Below are 17,017 nucleotides of genomic sequence, written 5' to 3' on the forward strand. Positions count from 1 at the left end.
AAATACATAGAACATCTAGACTAATTATTAATATGCTGGTGCCATCGTCAGCGAGATGTATTTCCGGTTTACACCATGTGGGGGCCTATTGGCCAGTGAAAGAGGGGGACAGGGGTGGGGGTGTCTATAAGCTAAGTGATTGAAAGAGGTAGAGTGTACACAAATCAGTTCTGTGATGTAGAACCCAGTAATCATGTGAATCTCTTATGAATGTAAGCCCGTTGGCGACCAACCCTATCGCCAATCCCGGCACCAGGACCCCCAACCCGAGCATGCCCTACCGCATCCCGCAGCAAGCGAGCCCCACCGGACGCGCGACAGCCACGCAGACGGGCGGAGAAGCCGCACGGGAGCCAACCCATGGCCACGGCCCCCACCCAGCCAGCCCGGGGAGGGAGGGTGGGCGGGGGGTCGGGGGGGTCAAGCGCAGCCCATCCCTCCTCCCGCAGCCCAGCAAAGGAGCCATCACCCCCCCCCCCCCAGGGATCCAGGGTGGTCCCCTGGGCCACCCGCGCACCCATCAACCGGCCTTCAGGGATGGCAGGAGGGGATGCACCACCAACCCCAGGTCTATCCCCACCCCCGCCCGCCCACCCGGGCCACGAGCCACAGCCGCAGCCCCCCAACCGGCACGGCACACCACGGGAACCCCAGCGGCCCACTAAGCCCAAGGCAGGGCAGGACCCCCCGCCGGTGCAGGCAACACCCCGCTGATACACTAGCACCCAGCCAGCGACCCGCGACGGAGCGCAGGGCGGATGTCCAGTCAGAGAAGAGGGGAAGGCGGAGGCAGGAGAGCGCCGAGGAACTGCCACGGGGCGATGTAAGATCGGAGCCCCGACCCCCCCACCCCACTCCTGCGGCCGACAGCCCAGGCAGAGGGGAGGCCACACCCCAGGAGCCACGCCATGAGGAAAAAGTGTGGGACCCACCTACCACCCTATTACTGTGGCTGCCAGGAGAACCTGTGTTTCTACCAAAAAGCAGTGGCACCACCAGGGGGTGGCCAGGGGTGGCCACGCCCCCCCCCTATAAATTTGATGTCCACCCCACTGGCCACCCTGCTTGCCAGTATATCATTAGATTGCTGTAGCATCAGTTATGCATTTCATCCCATTACACAATTCAGTAATTATTTTTGCGTTACATTAAACAACGATATGAGTGTATGTTGCACATACGGTATAGCCTGGTTATCTGTCGATCCCTGTCGGGAAGTACTTTTTATGTTTTGTTCATTCAGTAATAATTATTTTTGTGTCACAATAACATTGTGTCGGGAAATATCCAGTTAAGATACAGTATGATTGCCTCTGTACTTGCTTTTATTTGTATCTGCTGCACCTGCTTTTCCCCAGTAATTATTTTGTTTTGTTAAATGTACACCTTATGCATAATACTATATACAAAACACAATAAAACAGAATTGTTGTGGAACTCAAAATGTTGACAGGACAGTTATGGACTATGCACATTAAATCATTAGTAACATCAAATGTTACACAATACACCAAAGTATATCAGTAACCGTGTCCTTAAGTCTTTCTGATAGTTTTCCCCTGACCTTTTTACTGCAATAATATAATGAAAACCTGAAATTATGGCTTTTAGTTTTGGTGTGCCACCCCAAGATTTTAAGTGGCCCCATCTGGCCACCCCTATGAAAAATTTCTGGAGGCGCCACTGCCAAAAAGTTCTATTTTGGTTTCATCTGACCATAACACATTCTCCCAGTCCTCTTCTGGATCATCCAAATGCTCTCGAGCGAACCGCAGACGGGCCTGGACGTGTACTTTCTTCAGTAGGGGGACACGTCTGGCAGTGCAGGATTTCAGTCCCTGGCGGCGCATTGTGTTACTGATAGTAGCCTTTGTTACTGTGGTCCCAGCTCTCTGTAGGTCATTCCATAGGTCCCCCCGTGTGGTTCTGGGATTTTTGCTCACTGTTCTTGTTATCATTTTGACGCCACGGGGTGAGATCTTGCATGGAGCCCCAGATCGATTGAGATTATCAATGGTCCTGTATATCTACCATTTTCTAATAATTGCTCCCACAGCTGATTTCTTTACACCAAGCGTTTTACCTATTGCAGATTCATTTTTCCAGCCTGGTGTGGGTCTACAATTTTGTCTCTGGTGTCCTTCGACAGCTCTTTGGTCTTGGCCATTGCGGAGTTTGGAGTGTGACTGACTGATTGGTTGTGGACAGGTGTCTTTTATACCGATAATGAGTTAAAACAGGTGACATTAATACAGGTAACAAGTGGAGCCTCGTTAGAAGAAGTTAGACCTCTTTGACAGCCAGAAATCTTGCTTGTTTGTAGGTGACCAAATACTTATTTTCCACTCTAATTTGGAAATAAATTCTTTAAAAATCAAACAATGTGATTTTCTGTTTGTTTGTTTTTTCCACATTCTATCTCTCATGGTTGAGGTTCACCCATGTTGACAATTACAGGCCTCTCTAATCTTTTCAAGTAGGAGAATTTGCACAATTGGTGGTTGACTAAATACATATTTGCCCCACTGTATATGTTTTCCTTCCAACAACTGAAGACTCTTTTCACCAATCTGTACGATTACAAGTGTAATCAGTTGGTTGCAGTCACGTGCTAGCTTGTTTCATCAAAAAACTCATTTGTCAAACCGTATACGCGTTTTCATTTGGAACAAAAACCAGGACCCAGAAGGCACTTTGTGGAATCAGTTTGATATCTGTGGACTAAACTGATAAAGTTATTTGAAAATTATAGTGCACTAAAGATACAATTTAATCCACAGAAAATGAAGTTTAACTATATTAAAGAAAATCAACCATAAATATAGATAACCAATGAACTATTAAGTACTGTAATTTCCCGAATATAAGGCGCACCCGTGTATAACGTGCACCCCAAATTTACTTGTAAAATTTAGGGAAAATTATTGTACCTGTGTATAACGCGCACCCTAATTTTAGCACCACTAAATAGAAGAATACAAGAAAACAGAGCTCGTGTACAGATACAGAAATGTCATTTTACTGACTGGTGAAACATAGCACAAGCATAGAACATTAGTAGTTCAAAACATTACCGTAAACTCACCATATGTACGGTAATAATGTGGTCTGATAACTTGTTGAACTTACCAGAATCCAGGAGAAAACAAAACAGATGTGACTTTTCTTCTTAAGGCTGCTGTATAACTTGCTCGTTTCATCATGATGAATACATTTTTCCTCCATGGATTGATACGGTAAAATGAAAGTGAGAACGTAAGTCGGAAATCCGAGAGAGCTCATCGCTGTCGACACGACAGTAACAATAGGAACTATTGTTATTTCTGGTTTGAGTTTCCCGGTGGACAGATATAGTTGACGGACTCAGGAAGTCTGTGTTGTTATGTTTGTTATGGTCCAGAGCTGCAATAAACGTTGACTCAAATGGGTTCAAGAAACTAAATTCTGTGCTTCATGAAGACTGAAAAAGGCAGAATTTTACACAGACGAAATCATTCGGCCAATCAGAGTGAAGTATTACCGAAACAAAATGGTGACGCCACGTACTGTAATGGTCGGCAACGGATCGCCGCATACATTTTTTCAACACAACATGGCTGTGTCAATTAAAAAAAAAAAATCGTTTTATATATATATATATATATATATATATATATATATATATATATATATATATATATATATATATATATTTTTTTTTTTTTTTTTTTACATTTCTGTCTCCATCCATGTACCCGTTTATAATGCGCACCATGATTTTACAAGTTGATTTTGGGGGAAAAAAAGTGTGCGTTATATTCAGGAAATTACGGTATTCACCTGAATAAGTGTGAAATACGACTTTGAAGATGGGATGCTTATTCTCTATCAATGACTTTTATATGCATTTTATAGCTATGGCTTGTTGTAGTTCTTACACCCAACATCTTCTCCATGTTTTTTTTTTTTTTGAAATGTTAATATCACTACAACATACCCATGTTTAAATGTTGATATGTTTAAAAAGCAAAAGTAGTACAATGATCCACAACCCACCTTTAACTCTCTTTGTACTATTATTGCATTATTGACTAAGAGGAAAACTAATATTGCTCTCTATAACCCTTCTTTACATGCACCGAAACACCGTGAAAATCCTGGGACTTAAACGGGCATCCCTTGTATGTGAACGCCATTTCCCCGGTGACACGGAGATTAGGCGAACATTTGGGTCGCGCTTTAGTATAATGCCCGGGAATGTCCCAGGACGAGGCTTATGTGAAAGAAACCGTTAAATTCCCAGGTCACAGCACGATTGCTGATGATTTAAATATCATGGCGGGCCAATAGTCATATCCTCGAAAGACGAAAAGCGGAAAACAAACATCTCAATTATCAACATCGCAAGCTGGAACTAGCTAAATTAAACTGAAAACATAACGAAATTAAATTCCTACTGGATCATAGAGCCGAGCAGGAGAGTTTATCGTCCATCTTTGGAAATGTGTGGTTTATTTTGTTGCCGATGTTAGGGTCCGCAACTGCAAAAAACAAGGTTGTACCTTAAATCAGAAAACAGCAGAAGGATGGGTTCAAGAGTTTATTGAATACAAACAAAAATACATGCAATCGCAGAAAAGGGGGAATAACACAATGGGTCCGTGATAGTAGGTACTCGCCTAAGCGGTAGGCAGAGAGCCGACATGACAACAACAAAAATACACTCGAATAGCAGCATAACTTAGGGGATTTCAAAACAAGGGCGGCAGAGGTGTCAAATGGCACCCAGCAAGTTAATATCTCAGCACCCTTCTCTTGGATCACCTGAGCTTAAAAATAGTCTTGATGAGCTTGAACTGACTGCAGTTACGACGTCGGGAACGGTCCCCCAAACGACTCTGTATAAAAAAAAAAAAAGAATTTGACCAACATTGTGATAACCGATGCCGACCAAAAATGACGTAATGTCCGAGTTATAAAATCGCCCTCCCCGCACAGAGATACATGAGACAAGCCTGAGAAAGTGTCCAACCCGCGTCATTGTCAGGATATTTCCTCATGCGTGAAAGCAGTGACGCAAGTAAATCCTGTGTCACCTTACACGGGAATTTCACGGGATATGTTTGTGAAAGGGGCTTATAGGTGCATTTTTGGTATCATATAAATATGGTATAATACAAAAACTGACTATTGACATTCATGTGTATTGACTAACATTTTTTTCCGCAATTCCTCTGAAACTGAAAGAGCATGTTCTCAAATATTTTTTAACACCAAAAAAGGAAGTCATAGCACTTTAGAAAGGTGATAATGGTCACATCATTTACATTAAACGGATAGAAATGTGTTTTTTCATCCAGGTTTGCTGCCCACTGAAAATGGTGGATCAGAGGCAGGAAGTGTTGGTAAAATGGACACAATGCAGTTGATAATGTATTACTAGTACGTTTTAGTTTCATATTCATCATTCACATTTCTTAATAGTTCCTCTAAATGCAGCCCCCTCCCCTCCTTTTTTTCTCCATTTACACAGTAAACAGGCTCGGAAGTGGAACCGCTGGTTACGCCGTAAATGCAGAGTGTATGTGAAGTCCAAACTTTTCTACTGGTGGGTGATTATGCTCGTCTTCTTCAATACGTTAGCTATTGCAACGGAACACCACAAGCAGTCTGAAAGGCTCTCAAACTGGCAAGGTCAGACCACTGCTTTCCTGGCATTTTTGCATGCAGTGTGTTAGCCAGTTAATGTGAGAATATGGTTACTTATTTTCACAAAAAACCCACAGTGATTGCTTTCAGATGTAGGGACAATTGAGAGGCATATTACACAAATGGGTGGTGGAACATCGGTGGGCAGTCAGCAGGGACTAAATGGTCTTCCCCCATCTTATCTGGCAGAGTTACCCCATCCCTGTTCTCCTGATCAGCCTCTTAGTTAAGCTGAAAAGCTGCTCCTGGAGGTTTCGGTCAAGCTTTTTCTGTTGCTGATTTCAAACTATGGATTGTCCACCCTTTCCGCATCAGACAAGGAGCTTCCCATACCATTTTTAAAACATGCCTCAAAACCAGAGGTGGGTAGAGTAGCCAAAAACTTTACTTTTTATTTTACACTTAAAAGTAGGTGTAGCGTTACTTCAAAATAATATTACTCGAAGTAAAAATAGTCATCCAGAAAATGTACTCAACTACAAGTAAAAAAGAATCCAGTGAAAAGAACACTCAAATAATGAGTAACATTATGAGTAAATGCTTATTTTTGTTTTGATTCTTTTTTTACCAATGGTATTTTTTTCACAGCCCAAACTAATCTATATGAGCTGTTGTTATAATGATACTGTACAATAACCCATTACATACCCACATTAAGCCAAAAAAATACAAAAAAACAAAAAAAAAAATCATTGAATTCCAGCAAGAAAGAAAAAAAGGAAAAAATGAAGCATTATTCGTCCAAAGAGCATGAGTGCCCTCTAGTGGAGAAAATAATTCCTTGTTTGAAAAGTCAATACTGTAGTTCCTTACAGTTACTATTATGAAATTAAAAGGATCATATCTCCGGATTTCCGTGGTCCATCGGTGTCAAATAAAAACTGGGAGAGAGGTTTAAATTCGTGCTTTCAAGTCATGTTGAGGGCAGCGCTCTATGTTAAATACTTCATTTTTTACGGTGCTTTAAGGATGCCATGACGTGATGGTAAAGGCTGGCGTGATCACAGAACGTCAAGCTTGTGTCTGATTGGTGTAATGGAATCATGTGATCATTGTTGCGATGTCTCATTGGTGAAATTAGTAGCGCTACTCTTGGCATCGTTGGCAAAATAAATAAAATAATCTAATATGTAGAATAAAGAGGGTCTATGTAACGACTCTTGTGTAGCCCAATGTAGCGGAGTAAGTGTAGCGTTTTTTGTTCACAAATCTACTCAAGTAAAAGTAAAAAGTATTAGTATTAGAAGTACATTTTTCTTAAAAAGTTACTCAAGTAAATGTAACCGAGAACATGTAACGTGTTACTACCCACATCTGCTCAAAACCCAATTTTCTTTCTCAGCTTTTTATGCCCTTGCTGAGACCTTCATATATTTGTTAATTAATGTACTTGTTTGGTTTTATCGAGGTATATCTTCGTTTACTCATTTAGACATAAATTTATTTAATTATATGTATTTCATTTTGTTTTGCATCTGCATTTGGATGACTACTGTTACTTTTACATGAGTAATATCTTTTTTAACTAACTTACCTGAGTAGAATTTTTGGCGACTCAACACACCTTGCTTATGATGGAACTGTTTCTATAGTCAGCAATTTTCTTGCTGCTATGTTTGCTCCTAACATGCAACAGTATATAAATAAAATTAATTCATGTTATCTTGTCCACTTATTTATGTTTTCTGAGCTAAAAAAAAAAAAAAAGGGGGAAATTTTGCTCTTTTTCTTTCTGATTCTGATTATCTTTGCAACATAAGCCACGTTTACATGCTGACTTTTATTCATACCGATTCAAATCATTCCGAATGGAAATTTCACATCAGCTGTTTACATGTCACTTCATCTATTCCGATCCAGCGTTTACATGTGACTGCCTTTATTCCGAAAGGATGTTTGACAACTGCCGTCTGACATGCGCAGATTAATCAAAACAAAGCGTCACGTTGCAAAACATGGAGATCGATCGTCAGATCAGCTGCTGTTTTAACTTTTCGAGTGGAAACAAAACTTCAGAATGATACGCCGTTCATTTAAAAAGTTGTGTGGGTGCGCTGTGCGTGTGCATGGAAGCCATGTTGCAAGTGACGTTACTTACGTCACCAAGTGACGTCACCATGTCAGTACGGAGCATGCGCAGAAAGAACGCAACCAGACACCATTCCTCTTCCCTGTTTACATGATATAATTTTACTTCTAATCGGTTTGGGAAAAGGAATATTCCACCCCTGTGAATCGGAATGAAATTCCATTAGGTTTGGGCCTGTTCATTCCGAATGAGGTGTTTATATGGAACACATTTATTCGGTTTGAACAAATATTCCGATTGTAATTGGAATATTTGGCTCCATGTAAACGTGGCAATAGTTTAAGCTTTCATCGACCATCCATGCCTTCGGAGATGCATTATTACTGCATTTGATGCATAGGTTTTCACAAAATCTTATGTTTACAATGTTTATTTATATTCAAACAATTTCAAACTAACTAATCCTTATCATGGAATAAAAAAGTGCAAGATTGAAAATGTAATTAAATAATTTCTGTATTTTTTTTCCCCACCCCACACTCCCTGGCATCACACGATACTGTGATAATAAAATATCGACAATCAACAGAAAACATCAATAATCTACTGCTGTCCATGTTTTCCCTGGAGATGTTTATGAAGATGTATGCTCTTGGCTTGTCTTCATACTTCATGTCACTCTTCAATCGTTTCGACTGCTTTGTGGTGTCCACTGGAATTATGGAGCTCATCCTTGTACAAATGAACATTATGTCAGTCATGGGGATCTCGGTGTTGCGCTGCATACGCCTGCTACGCTTACTTAAAGTCACCAGGTATTTTTATTATTACTTATTATCTTTTTCAACAGTACCTTGACACGAAGTAGTCTGATTTGTCTATTGTACAACAACATGTTTTATGTCATTTGAAATGTAGTGGAAATAATTCATCAAGCATTTTTTGATAATTGTGCTGCTGATGTGTTCTTGTATTCTTTAGATACTGGACCTCGCTCAGTAATCTGGTGGCTTCCCTCTTGAACTCAGTGCGTTCCATTGCCTGCTTGCTCCTACTTCTCTTCCTCTTTATTGTCATCTTCTCACTCCTGGGAATGCAGGTGTTTGGAGGAAAGTTCAACTTTCCGAACCAAGCAAAACCACGTAGCACCTTTGATAGCTTCCCTCAAGCTCTGATAACCGTTTTCCAGGTACAGTTTTGATGGTTTTAAACTATTTTGGAGCTTTTATTTAAGAAAATGATGGGTCATAGCCTCATAGTGCATGTTTTATCCATCCATCCCTCCGTCTTCTGCATACTCCGGGGTTGGGTCATGCAGTAATAGCTTCAGCAAGGAAGACCAGACTACCTTCTTCCAAGTGAATTTAAGGGGTTCTCAGGCCAACTAGGAGAAATAGTCCTTCCTAGTGGGACGTGCTCAGAACATCCTACCCCTGAGGCATCCTAAACGCAAAGGGGCAGCAGCTCTACTCTGAGCGCCTTTTGTAGAACAAAGCTTCTCTCCCCATATCAAAGGGAGAGCTGAGAGACCCTTTGAGGGAAACTAATTCTGGCCACTTGTATTTTAACACAATTCTGTTCTTTCAATCACAACCCACAGCTTGTGACCATAGGTGAGGGTCAGATCATATATCGACCAGTAAACCGAAAGCTTTGCCTTTTAGCTTAGCTTCCTCTTCACCACAAAAGACTCATACAGAGATTGCATCACTACAGACTCTGCACCAATCCGTCTCTCAATCTACTTCATTCGTCCCTTACTCATGAAGAACACCACAACATACTTGAACTCCTTCACTTGGGGCAGGACCTCATCCCTGGTCTGGAGATGGCACACCATCCTGTTCTGATTGAGGCTCATGGTCTCAGATCTGGATGTTCTAATTTTCATTCCAACTGCTTCACACCTAGCTGGGAACTGCTCCAGAGAGAGTTGGAGGTCACGGCTTTATGAAGCCAATAAACTGATGCCACTATACCAGTCCACATCATTGCCTTGGCTGGACAAATAAATTCTGTCGACAAAAAGGTAATCATAATGGAGTCCAAACCTCACTGGAAATGAATTATACTTACTGCCAGCAATGTGGACCAAACTCACATCAGTGGTACATGGACTGAATAGGGCATATCATGCTGCAGGTATGCAGCAACAGATCTCCGTGAGGGACATGTTCAAATACCTTCGCTGTCAGGGTTTGAGTTTGGTTCTGTGCCCTAGTGTGTCTTGTCCATGTGATTACCCATTGATTTCACCTGTTGTGGCCTGCTCCTTGTGTGCTGACCAATCCGCTGCCTCTCGTATCACCCACCTGTGTCTCATTGTCCCGTTATCCTTTGTCTGTATTTAAGATCCCCGTATGCTGTCTGTTCTTGTTGCGACATTGTTAATGTTCTTGTCTATTCCTTTGTCCAAGCCCTAGTGTTCCTGTTCCTCTGCTATAGTAAATTTTGATACTTATCGCTTTGTTCAAATTCCTGACTTTTGTTTGGTCTTTTGTTTAATCCCTACTGCTTTTGTTTGTACTTTGTTTTTGTTAACCATCATTAAAACATTTTTGAGTTCACCACCACCCTGCCTTGCCTCTGCGTGTTCCCTACGTTTGGGTCCACCTTGCCTCCACATCGTGACATTGGTCAAGTTCCCAAAACATATGTAGACTGGTTTTGTGAACTACCAACTACCCTTGAGGGCATTGCTGTTGGTGTAAAACTGATTTACTGTTCCACTGCCAGGACAAAAAGCACACTAGTTCTCCTGAATTTGACTTCCTGATAGATATTCTTGTCGAGTACCCATGAATATACCGGCCAGGAAAGACTGAGGAGATTTAGCCTGCTGAGTTAGAAAAACCCCTGCCATCTGTCTTCTTTAAAATACCCAGGTCTGCCAATCTAGAGGCAATGTTCCCAATGTCCACGCAATGTTGCAGAGGTTTGTTGACCAGGATGGCACCACAACATCCAGAGACTTTGTATGCTATGGACTGATCCCAACGCATGGTGCCCTGTAAGGATGCAACAATACTTGGTTTTGTATTGAACCGTTCGATATGCCCTCTTTAATTCAATATGCAAAAACATTCGATCCAAATGATAAGCTCCCAAAATATATTTTCTGAATTTTTCCTTTGTCGTCTCGTTCGCTAAAATGTCCGGTGCAGCTTTGCCTTGAAAAAACAAACTGCCGCTAGCATCCCCCTCCTCATCCTTCCACCCCTCCCCCTAACTGCATGAATGGTGGGAGCTGTGGCCCACGCGGATCCTTGCTCGTGAGGAAAGACAGAAACTTACGGAGGCTGCTTGCCAGCTTCAATATCGTACAGACCCATTGTTTGGCAACATTTTGGATAATCTGATATAATATCCTCACTCGTATATATTAAACAAAGACTTTCTTTTCGGATACGTACAAAAAAGATCGTCAATATATTGTTACCGATTTGACTGCCACAAGTAACCTCGCTTTGACAAGAGACAGGTTAAGACCGTAATTCACAGAGACCTAACTCACGGTTAAATGAAGAATGAGTGGCAAATGAAGAGCGCTGTACTTCAAACTTGTCCTGTTTATGAAAGTCCATTGTCAAATGCTGGTGTTGTGCAGTTATGAGCAGACGTGACTTCTGTGGCGTTTGTTAATTTTTTTTTAATGCCCAATAACACCCGGGCGCACACAGTATATATCATCAAATAGCAACCTAAATGTGCTACGTTAGATCCCCCCAAGTCCCATGCGATTGGCTGCGTGAGCCCAGAGTGATCATGGGACGCGTAGCCCATATACTACATCAATGAATTAAAAACCGCCATAGCTGAATGGAAGTTAAGCAGGCCAAATCAATCTATACCAGTGACTATAGATAATGCTGCAAACATTGTTAATTCAGTACCTAACACAGATGGACTCGGACCACAAATAGGATGTTTTTCTCATGTGGTAAACATACCTGCTAAGAGAGTAATAGCAATCAAGCAATCAACCGTGTGCCCCGCCTCACTTTACAAACATTAAAGATTGTTCTTGCACTTATATAAAATTTCTTCCGATCAGTAAGAAGTAAGCACATAAATATTATGCACTATAATGCATGTTTATATGATAGCATTGTTATTTTTGCCTGTTAGCAAAAAAAAAAAACATTAAAATAACACTTGTATTTTTTGTTTCAGAGCATAAAATGTATTGAATTGAATAAAAAAATTGTGTCCCTCGTATCGAAAATCATACCAAACCGTGACTTAACTGTATAATTGCATCCCTAGTGCCCTGCCAGTGAACCGCTTTCTTATTTTTTTTTTTTTTTTTGCTCAGCGAAGAGCACAATTTCCGGAGTACCCATGCACCGTTTTTCATGAGAAGTCCTGTCGGTCAAATGTTTTTTTTTTGTTTGTGTGTTTCATTAATTACATACATTACATTAATTACTCTGTGAATCCTACCACAAACCTGTCTTTCAGATTCTTACAGGAGAGGATTGGAATGCAGTCATGTATGATGGGATAATGGCACATGGAGGACCCAGCATGCCAGGAATCCTTGTTAGCATCTACTTCATCATCCTTTTTGTCTGTGGAAATTGTATCCTTTAAATTTGGTTCTCTGTACTGTGTCTTTCACCCAAGTAAAAACATTGTTATATTCTTTAATAAAGCTATTCAGTCATTCTTCTAAATGTCTTCTTGGCTATTGCTGTTGATAATTTGGCAGAAGCTGAGTCTTTAACTTTGGCACAGAAGGAGAAAGCAGAGGATAAGAAGCGAAAGAAAGCACTCAGGTCAGTCTTTCGTGATGCATGGACAATAATTACTAAAGGAGGAATGTTCAATGCAGTGTCGAATAAAAGCATATCATTGTCATGATCAAATTCATAGGGCCAACTTGCCCAACAAGACGTCTGAAGAAAAAGCTAATCTTGCAAAGAAATTAGCTGAGCAAAGAGCCAAAGGTGTTGAGGGTATCCCTACTACTGCTAAGGTAAGATATTTCAAATTATATTTTACTTTAAAAACAAACTCCAACAAAATATTTCTATTTCATGCCTTTAAACTATTTCTTAACTTTCAGCTCAAAGTTGATGAGTTTGAGTCAAATGTGAATGAAATTAAAGACCCCTTCCCTCCGGCTGACTTTCCTGGTGAAAATAATGCTTCAATATTGTATTTTCATTATATCGAAAAGTTTGAACAATACATTTAAATCCGTGTTTTTATTTTAATCAGGTGATGATGAAGAGGAGGATCCTGAGATCCCAGAAAGTCCGAGACCGAGACCAATGGCTGATCTTCAGCTGAAGGAAGAAGCGGTACCAATGCCAGAAGCCAGCTCATTTTTTATATTTGGACCACAAAACAAGTATGATCATAATGAATGTAATTAGGAGAAAAAACACAATTGCAGTAGTATTTTGATATACAGTTGCACTAAACTAAGAGTTTTCAATATCTTCTAACAATATATATGATATGATATGATATATTATCTACAGTTGTATGAAAAAGGTACCTGAATTTTTTTGGGATTTTTTTCACATTTCTGCATAAAATCTCCATAAAATGTAATCTGATTTTTGTCAAAATCACACAGATGAAAACATAGTGTCTGCTTTAACTAAAACAACCCAAACATTTATAGGTTTTCATATTTTATTGAGGATGATATGCAAACAATGACAGAAAGGGAAAAATAAGGAAGTGAACCCTCTGCCAAAGGAGACTTAAAGAGTAATTGCAACCAAATTTTAAGTCAGGTGTGTGCCCAATCACTGATGAGTGGTTTAAAGCTGCCCTGCCCACTATAAAACACACACCTGGCAAGAAATGTGTTGATGAGGAGCATTGTTTGATGTGCATCATAGCTTGGTCAAAAGACCCGTCTTAATACCTGCGATGAAGGACTGTTGATTTGTATAAAGCTGGGAAAGGATACAAAACCATCTCTAAAAGTCTGGATGTTCATCAATCGACAGTCAGAGAAGTTGTCTACATATGGAGAGAGTTTGGTACTGTTGCTTCTCACCCGTCCACCAAAGATGACGCCAAGCGCAGAATACTCAGAGAAGTTTAAAAAAAAAAAAAAAAAAAAAAAAAAAAAAAAAAAAGAACCCTAGAGTGTCTGCTAAACTTGAACCCCATTGAGATGCCGTGGCATGACCTAAAGCCACTGATTCATGCCAGACATCCCAGGAACCTGACTGAACTACAGCAGGTTTGTAGAGAAGAATGGGCCAAGATTAGTCCTGATCGATGTGCCAGACTGAAATGCAGGTACAAGAAGCGTCTGGTTGAAGTTTTTGCTGCCAAAGGGGAGGGGCAGAAAATATTAAATGTGATGGTTCACTTACTTATTTTTACCCCATCTGTCATTGTTTGTATACTATCCTCGTTAAAATATGAATACCTTTAAATGTTCGGGTGGTTTTAGTTAAAGCAGAAATTTTATTTTCCATCTGTGTGATTTTGACAAAGATCACATCAGATTTGATGGTGATTTTATGCAGAAATGTGAGAAATTCCGAAAGGTTCAGGTACTTTTCATACCACTGTATGTTGTTTTTGCATCGTCAAAGATTAAGTTATAACTCATCTTCAGATACACTGGTGCTTGAGTAAAATGTTAGGGAAAAAACAAGAATGCCATACTACTTAAACAGGAGAAGAACCAAAACAAAGAAATAGATAAACTCGCGAGGAGAATGGATCACATGTGAGCGTGTGGAATGCAATAGGACGACTTCACAGCAGGGAAACCAAGTGGGAAGGGTTTAGAAGAGAACACCAGATTAAATCCAGAGCATGATTTGTAGTGCTAGTGTGTGTCCAAAAATTTGTAAAATGACAAAAGGGGACGATTAAGTAATTTGGGTAAATAAGTGAATAGCTGCGCAAGTACAGTGGCAAGGTTGTTTAAAAGTAATTGTGTGGTTTAGTGTGGCAGCAATACAGTGTTTTCTCTCATCTTTCAATACGCCATAAATCAGACATTTAATTTCGACAGAGAAAGGAGCATTGTTTTTGAATGACCACATTTGTTGTAAGGAACCGCGATTCCTGATGTTGGATTTACAGTAAATGCTTTATAAAAATATATATATATATATATATATATATATATATATATATATATATATATATATTTTTTTTTTTTTCTTTTCTTGCTTTCTTTGTTTTGCTTAAAGTGGCGACACTATTTTTAAGTATCCCATTGTAAATGTTCATTCAAAGATTTGATCAAACTTTTCTTTATTTTAAAATTGTTTTTTAGATTCCGAAAGCTGTGTCATCGCATCATAAATGCAACCACATTCACCAACATCATCCTCCTTTTCATCCTGCTATCATCTGTTTCTTTAGCAGCTGAGGATCCTATAGACCCAATGTCCTTCAGGAACCAGGTGACAAACTGTATGCTTTTGTAGTCAGTGAGAAAATAGAATTCACAAAGTTTTACTCACACTTCCAGTATATTTTAATGCCTTAAAAATTACCATTCATGTAAAATTTAGGTGTTGGCGTATGCTGATATTGTCTTCACTTCAGTGTTTACAGCAGAGATTGTACTCAAGGTAAAGAAATCAAAATTCTTCATTCTTAATAGTAGGGGTGTGACAAAATATCGAAATGGTGATATATTATGATACTTTGTATCCCAAAAGGTTATCGATATGCTCCTGCAAAGAATCGAGATATCGTTTTAAAAAGGTGTCAATGTCGAATGAACGAATGTTCATTCACTGCCACCCTCCCATTTCAAATGGATTGGACGTCTACCAGTGATAAACTCATTCCAATTCACAGCAGAAGCTTGTTTTTCTGTTTATTAGTTGTTGGTCAGAAAATCATTATAGGATATTCTACAAATATATTGATAATCGTTGTATCACCATATCGTCAGATCATCGTTATCGTGAGCGTTGTTTCGCAAATTGTATCGTATCATGAGGTACCAAGAGGTTCCCACTCCAACTTAATATTATGTACTGTATATGGTGGAAAACACAGGCAAGACTGAAAAAGCTGTTTCTGCTCTTGCACCCCTCTTTAAAATAAACTGCTGTATTCTAGGCCCAAAAGAACTGTTGTGTTTGATAGAACAATATGTCTATATGCTGCCATATCAGATTCATGGCGCACTAAGCCTCTGAAGTATTTTGAATTTGTCCGTTTTACCCTGAAAACCGCAACCGCTTTTGTTTCAACCTAGCCATAAAAAGAAGGTAGTAATATTTATTATTCAAAATGTCTGTCATTTTTAGCTTAGAATCATTAGTTGGTGTCTAATATTCAGTTTGGAAAAAAAAAAAAAAAAAAGACTTTAATAAATTTTTCACTCGCACACTTTAAACGTTTAAACAAATTACGTCATAATGAAAAATTTGGCATCTATAAAAAAGTCACGGATATCCACCTCATAACTATCGCTTAATTGTATTTTTTTTGTCACTGTCGCATTTTCCCCAATATGTTAGATGATAAATAATCGATCCAAACAAAGAAAAGCTGAAAAATAACGTTTAAAAGGGTAACTACTGTACATGAAAAAGAAAATCTCAACCACTCCTTGTTGTCTTCGATTTCTGCATCGCGACCCTTGTTATATCACCATGTTTCACCCATAAAATAAAATAAAAAATAAGACTGTGGCCATTCACAGCTGTGTCTTGACACTCTGTGATACATGCTACATGGAGTTTTTGGGTCGAAACAATGTAAGTACGCGATAATATCTCGTTACATTCGTGGCGTCCTTAATTCTGCTCTCGTGTGCTCTCGCCTCCAATTAGTTTTTTTTTTTTTTTTTTTTTTTTTTTAAATGCCCTCCTGTTCAAATTTTTTCTCCCTCCAGAAAATAGAGATTTTAAGCTTTCCAATGATGTATCACACATGCATATCGGACAATTTTGAAATTTGGCCAAATTGGGGGTCTCAGAGCGGAACTTCAAGTCACCTTAGTGTTTTCCGCCATATGTATATATACTTTTTTTTTATGACAGAGAATTGTTTAAATGATCCAGCTTGTTTGTTTGTTTATTTGTTTTGTACATCCATTGCTTTTTAGATGACAACATACGGTGCCTTTCTTCATAAAGGGTCTTTCTGCCGGAACTCTTTCAACATTTTGGATCTACTGGTTGTCAGTGTATCCTTGCTCTCAATGGGAATGGAGTAGGTGGATTAAATAAGAAACCTTCCTGATTAACTCAATGTTCCGTACATAGTTAAAAGTTTTATATTACAAAGATTTGAAAGGCAGGACCCTCTGACAGTGTATATTTTGTTTTAAGTGTCTATATGTTGTTG

The 17,017-nt window shown here is 39.6% G+C and overlaps 1 protein-coding gene across 1 annotated transcript in view; it reads left to right on the forward strand.

Moving 5' to 3' along the window:
- Nucleotides 1-17,017, forward strand: part of LOC130921762 (dihydropyridine-sensitive L-type skeletal muscle calcium channel subunit alpha-1-like) — a 47,890-nt gene that overhangs the window by 11,384 nt on the left and 19,489 nt on the right. Inside the window, exons 9-20 of the mRNA XM_057846024.1 lie at nucleotides 5,340-5,421; nucleotides 5,513-5,673; nucleotides 8,307-8,532; nucleotides 8,699-8,906; nucleotides 12,179-12,299; nucleotides 12,381-12,495; nucleotides 12,593-12,695; nucleotides 12,786-12,855; nucleotides 12,941-13,073; nucleotides 14,982-15,111; nucleotides 15,223-15,282; nucleotides 16,776-16,882. Coding sequence (XP_057702007.1) covers nucleotides 5,340-5,421; nucleotides 5,513-5,673; nucleotides 8,307-8,532; nucleotides 8,699-8,906; nucleotides 12,179-12,299; nucleotides 12,381-12,495; nucleotides 12,593-12,695; nucleotides 12,786-12,855; nucleotides 12,941-13,073; nucleotides 14,982-15,111; nucleotides 15,223-15,282; nucleotides 16,776-16,882 — 1,516 coding nt within the window. The remainder of the gene's footprint in view (nucleotides 1-5,339; nucleotides 5,422-5,512; nucleotides 5,674-8,306; nucleotides 8,533-8,698; nucleotides 8,907-12,178; nucleotides 12,300-12,380; nucleotides 12,496-12,592; nucleotides 12,696-12,785; nucleotides 12,856-12,940; nucleotides 13,074-14,981; nucleotides 15,112-15,222; nucleotides 15,283-16,775; nucleotides 16,883-17,017) is intronic.

This window comes from Corythoichthys intestinalis, chromosome 9, assembly GCF_030265065.1.
Source record: "Corythoichthys intestinalis isolate RoL2023-P3 chromosome 9, ASM3026506v1, whole genome shotgun sequence".
Lineage (NCBI taxonomy): Eukaryota > Metazoa > Chordata > Actinopteri > Syngnathiformes > Syngnathidae > Corythoichthys > Corythoichthys intestinalis.